Source organism: Coregonus lavaretus, assembly GCF_964263955.1.
Source record: "Coregonus lavaretus genome assembly, chromosome: 33".
Taxonomy (NCBI): Eukaryota; Metazoa; Chordata; class Actinopteri; order Salmoniformes; family Salmonidae; genus Coregonus; species Coregonus lavaretus.
This window is the reverse complement of record NC_140020.1, coordinates 38,121,847-38,127,491: the sequence shown is the minus strand read 5'-3', so window position 1 is coordinate 38,127,491 and position 5,645 is coordinate 38,121,847. Positions and strand designations below refer to the sequence as shown.

The 5,645-nt window shown below is 42.7% G+C and overlaps 1 protein-coding gene across 1 annotated transcript; it reads left to right on the top strand.

Annotated features, from left to right (window-relative positions):
• Positions 1-652: 652 nt before the first annotated feature.
• Positions 653-3,922, top strand: LOC311108700 (protein c-Fos-like). Its single transcript, XM_084151420.1, has 3 exons — positions 653-1,230; positions 1,984-2,199; positions 2,374-3,922. Exons 1-3 carry the CDS (start codon positions 1,096-1,098, stop codon positions 3,139-3,141), a joined length of 1,119 nt encoding a protein of 372 aa, XP_084007546.1. The 5' UTR covers positions 653-1,095; the 3' UTR covers positions 3,142-3,922.
• Positions 3,923-5,645: the final 1,723 nt, after the last annotated feature.

Below are 5,645 nucleotides of genomic sequence, written 5' to 3'. Positions count from 1 at the left end.
TATTGAACTGACCCTGTATATAGTATGGTATTGAACTGACCCTGTATATAGTATGGTATTGAACTGACCCTGTATATAATACGGTATTGAGCTGACCCTGTATATAATACGGTATTGAACTGACTGTGTATTTAGCTTCTTACTGTCTCATGTTCTTCTTATTTCTTATTTCTTATTTTTATATCTTGTGTGTTTTTGTTCTACCTTGTTTATTTTTTGTGCTACATTGATATTGATTACTGCATTGTTGGGTTTAGAGCTGGCAAGAAAGGCATTTCACTGTACTTGTGCACGTGACATTAAAACTTGAAATTTAATTTTAGTTTTTGTGTTTAATAGGCTAAATTACACATTCTGTTAACATCTGACTCCAGAGTGATCTCTTCTTGCAATTGGTAGTCTATGACGTTTCAGATTTAGATATGATAATTCTTCACAAAGTAGTTTGGATTTAGTGAACTACTCAATATTAGGAAGGTGTTCCTATTGTTTGGTGTCCTCGGTGTATATTTCCATAGTAGCTTCCCCAACACTGGTTGTCGTTACGTAACGTTATGCTCATGTCAGCCAATTGTAGCTCATCTCGTTTCCAAGCAGGGTTCGCCCATTTAACAGGATGCACCATATAAGGTAAATTACGTCGACGGGATCTCCGCTTGGAACGTTCCATTTCTTGCGAATGGTCACATCGAAGTTCTAACTTTTTTTTATCTTATACAATAAACACACAATACATGTACGTTAAACCACATATTTGAACTATTCTACACTATGCAATGTGTTACGAGTGTCAAAATTAGTATTTAGTATGTTTAAAAATTGTTGTTTTGTCGCGTGATCACCCTTCCGGGAGAGTATTTCCTCGCCAGTAGGGTGGAAACCTTTAAAAGCCCTGCGAACTGTCAGATTTGGCAGTCAAACTTTCAGCAGCTGAAGAGAGAACGCAAGACACGAAATAGACTGCAACACAGGATCACAATAAACAACAGCTAACCTGCCAAAGGATCACGTGACTTTGACAACTTTAGCCGACGACCTGCTTTCTTTTCACTTCATTTGGATTTTTGCCGAGTTTCTTCGTGATCTCCTGAAACGATGATGTACTCCGCTTTCAACACGGATTGTGACTCCTCTTCCCGGTGCAGTACCGCTTCTCCAGCTTGCGACAACCTGGCTTACTACAACTCTCCTGCGGGATCTTACTCCACTATAGGCTCTCCCCAATCTCACGTACGTTGAACGATCAATTATGGCATATTGCCGCCTTAGTTACAATGTCATTGATAACTGTAATATTAGTCAGTACTTGACTAGTGCAGGAGCTCACCAGAGCCGAGTACTGGCACCTCTAATGTTTGAGCTCAACGCTAGCTCCTGTACTTCTTTATAGAATATTAGCTCAACAATATTGTGGCGCTCCTGCAGTTAAATTATAAACAGTACTGGCACCCAAATGAGTACCAACACCTATTTCAGTGCAAGTCCAGCACCGATACTATAGTGTAGTAACATTGCAGTAATAGTACTGTAGTTTTATTTGCTAAACTATAACATGTTATAGGCTATAACAGTGAATGGAGTCTCCTTATAGTGGCCTAGATGTTAAAGCTGTAAAGCGTCAGACTCGGTTCTGCTCTGCAACACTGACTACACGCTCCTGTAGTTCATTCATTTAGCAAGCAGCGAGGAAACTCCAGAGAAGTTCTGCGTCATAGCTTACATCAGGAAGGATATTTCCAAACCTTGTGTCTTTCAATAGACCGACCAACTGGCTTCATTCATATGCATGAAGTATGAAAAATGTATGTACTCACTAACTTTAAGTCGCTCTGGATAAGAGCGTCTGCTAAAATGTAAATGTAATTAAGGAAATGATGCATTGCTTCAGCAGCATCACCCACCCACCCTCCCTCCCTAGTACCCTACCCTTTCTGGATATAAATGCTCCTGTACTGACCGAGTTCTCTCCTCATTCTCTAACAGGACTTCACAGACCTGACTTCACTGTCCAGTGGCTCCTTCATCCCTACTGTCACAGCCATCTCTGCCAGCCCAGACCTTCAGTGGATGGACCAGCCGCTCGTATCCTCCGTGGCCCCTTCTCACGGAGTCCATCCCTACAGCGCCTGCCCCCCAACCTACACTAGCGCCATGAGGAACAAGGGCCACCGTTCTGTGCGCAGAGGCAAAATGGAACGGGTAAATATCTTTACTGATCTTAGCGCTGGTCTAGAACCACTGTATAATGATTAATTTACGACACTTTGGTTTTGAATATGGAGTACAGTGCATGTTGGATTTAATGATGACATTGCATTCAATCAAAGAGTACGGGGGACTTCATTTTTCTTCTGTTTTTTGTTTCTTCTATAGCTTTCTCCTGAGGAGGAGGAGAAGAAGAGAGTCCGTAGAGAGAGGAACAAGCAAGCAGCAGCTAAATGCCGTAACAGGAGGAGGGAGCTCACTGACACTCTGCAGGGTGAAACTGACGAGCTGGAGGATGAGAAGTCTGCTCTCCAGAACGACATCGCCAACCTGCTCAAAGAGAAGGAGAAGTTAGAGTTTATCCTTGCAGCCCACCAGCCCATCTGCAAGATCCCCTCTGACATGGACAATGCTTTCCCCTCCATCTCCCCCTCCCACGGGGTCTCCATCCAGTTGTCCCCGCCCCAGCCTCAGAGCATGGTCTCCAGCTCCGTCTGCTCTGCAACTCCCCTCACCTCCATCCCGTCGACCGCCAGCTCCATCCTCTCCACCTCAGTCTCAATCTTCTCCTGCAGCCCCCTCCTGTCCACCGCCTCAGTCTCCGACGTCAAGATGGCCGACCTGGACACAGCCTGCCTGGAGGAGTCTGTTTCTCTCCTCGCCAAGACTGAGATGGAGACGGCCCGGTCGGTGCCCGAGGTCGATCTGACCAGCTCCCTGTACGCCCAGGACTGGGAGCCCCTCTACAGCACAGCCAATAATGACTTTGAGTCCCTGTGCACCCCCGTGGTCACCTGCACCACGCACACGTCTTCCTTCACCTATCCAGAGGCAGAGGCGTTCCCTACCTGTGGCGTGGCCCACCGGAGAGGCAGCAGCGGCGGCAACGACCAGTCCTCTGACTCCCTCAGCTCCCCTACACTCCTAGCCCTGTGAGCCAGACGACCGTAGTTATCTCCCGAATGACACCCCGTTACCTAATACATAGTGCATTTTTTGCTTTTGATCAGTGTCCCATAGGGTGTCCCGTAGAGCTCTGGTCTGAAGTAGTGCACTTGGGTGACATTTGGGACGTACCCCTCTTCCACACAATACCACTTCCTGTACAGCACATTTAGCACTTCCTCCATGTACAGCTCCAGTATGTGGTAGACGTGCAGAATGACTGCAGGGCTATGTCATAGACTTGGACTTGCACTTCACACAACCAGGAAGCAAAATATATTTGTTTGTCTCGAATATAATAGGCTATTACTTGCCTTTTTTTTGTTTTTGTTTTTTTTCAACTATTTAGCAGGTTAAAGCATGTTTTAACTAATAACACAATAGTTTGGGTTTACAAAATAGTTATGTTAATTTATTTTTTATTTTTATGGCGCTAGATAACATAAAGTTGTTGTAGTGTTTCTGACTTGTGTGATCAGAGCGATAAAGATGTCTTGACCCGTTTTTTTTGTTTTCTGGTTGATGGAATGTGAGCTTCTTGTACGTTTTGTGATTTATTTAATAATGATGATGTGCTTGTCTCACCATGTCTGGGTGGTCTATATTCTAGTGTGACAGTTTTCTATGAAAACGTTAGTGTTTTTAATTTATGAAATTTCTAATTTATTTTTTTATACTCATAGAATTTAAACAAAAAAAAAAGAAATACAAAGCAAACTGTTTAACATTTTTGAAAAACTTGTAACAAATAAAATGTATATTAAATTATTGATTCACTCCTACCTTTTTTAGTCAAAAAATGCATACATGCACACAATCCTCCATTCTGCACTGAAATATATAACGAACTACACTTTTTATATAGATAGACTAAGAAAGTGAGTGGCTTTCTATAGGGGGAAATTACACAATTGTCTAAAATTAGGCCATTAAACAAACACATATTGGTCTACTTCTCTCCAAGCGCTGTGTTTATTGTTCCATCGCTCTGTTGGCAAGGTTGACTATACGTCAGAGCGCGCTGACGTCGGTGCGTGCTTACCTGTTTTTTTCTTCTTTTTTTCTCACTTGGCAACGAACGCTGGCGCTGTGACGTACTTTTCCGTGGCCAAATATAAATATTGCTGCCTCAACCAACCGGCAGATATTATTTCTGGAACATACTTTGCGCATGAAGTTCAATCGCATTGACAATCAATTGCTTTGCACTTTACAATCTATTTGCTCGAGCAACTTTATGTCAGTAAGATGGTGAAGATTGACATCTTCCCTCATGCATTAGTCTATTAGGGATCTCTCTCTCTCTCTCTCTGGGCAAGAGATGCATGCAAACGGCATTTGGAGGTAATATATTAGGAATCTAGCTCAATAATGTCGGACCATGTAGATGGTCTATTTTGTAATATTTCTTCACTCATTTATGAAGCTCACGCTTTTTAGGCTACAGTCAATAGATGGACTAAATGCACGTCTGGTTGATATAGCTACAGCCTAGACTAATGCTGTAACGGATCTATAGGTCCCTGTCAGGAACTCAACATGCCATGTGGGATAATAGCGCAGTAAAGGTTACAGCTTTCGCATGATCAAACAACTGGCATGAATGAGGATGGATTTTTGGTCCACCTGCAGAATGTTTAGGTCTTTTTCTGACCCTCAAAAAGGGATTTATGTAATGCGTTACGTAGATTACCCATTACTTCCATTCTATTCTATAGTCAACATCATTACCAACCATCATTACCATGCACCCCCAAAATCAGAGGGGGCACAAAGTATGTGAGTGGCTGGGAGGGAGGGGGGGGGGGGGGGGTATGCCCACTTTTGTAAATTTTAGAATTTGCCATTTTTCAAACACCTGAAACAGCTTTTTCCTGCAATCTAGAGCCATAATCATTATGCTTAATTTTATGTAAAATTATCTAAGCATACCTTTTGAGCTATCTGTATCCTGACTGGTGGTTCTTTATTAATTTTTAACTAAATATGCTTCTCTGCTAAAATCTGGGTAAAAGCTTGAAAGGAATGTGAGTCTTATTCACTACATTAAGTTATTGCTTGCTTTTCAAAAGTCTACCAACCTTTCCAGCAGGCATGCCAGCTAAGATAGATAGACAAGCTAGCTACTCTAACTTGATTGATAGCCTGAAATGGCTTCTTGGTAGCTAGCAATGAGGTTGGCTTCTTGGTAGCTAGCGGTAGCTCTCCAGGAACAGGGTTGGAGAGCCCTGGTCTAACATCTGAACTAAAGAAGAAAGGTGCTCAAGAAAATGGGGCTGCTGTTGGTCTATATTTGAAATGCTGCATTTGAAAGCAGAAACCTCTACACTATGCCTACTATTCTGGGCATAATGGACAAAGTAGGGCAGATATAACAGTGAGCTAGAGTGATGGTCTGGGTGAGAAGACTTCCGTTTTAAGAGCAAAGCGATGTTTTATTTAAATATTCATACACCCCCCAAGCCTACTCTAGTCTCCTCTGATGCTGGTCTTTT

What these genes read in the sequence shown, in the direction of transcription:
- LOC311108700 (XM_084151420.1), top strand. Translation starts at nt 1,096, where the DNA reads ATGATGTACTCCGCTTTCAACACGGATTGTGACTCCTCTTCCCGGTGC. An exon ending in TAGGCTCTCCCCAATCTCAC is followed by an intron (nt 1,231 to 1,983) that starts GTACGTTGAACG and finishes ATTCTCTAACAG; the next exon opens with GACTTCACAGACCTGACTTC. An exon ending in GCAGAGGCAAAATGGAACGG is followed by an intron (nt 2,200 to 2,373) that starts GTAAATATCTTT and finishes TTTCTTCTATAG; the next exon opens with CTTTCTCCTGAGGAGGAGGA.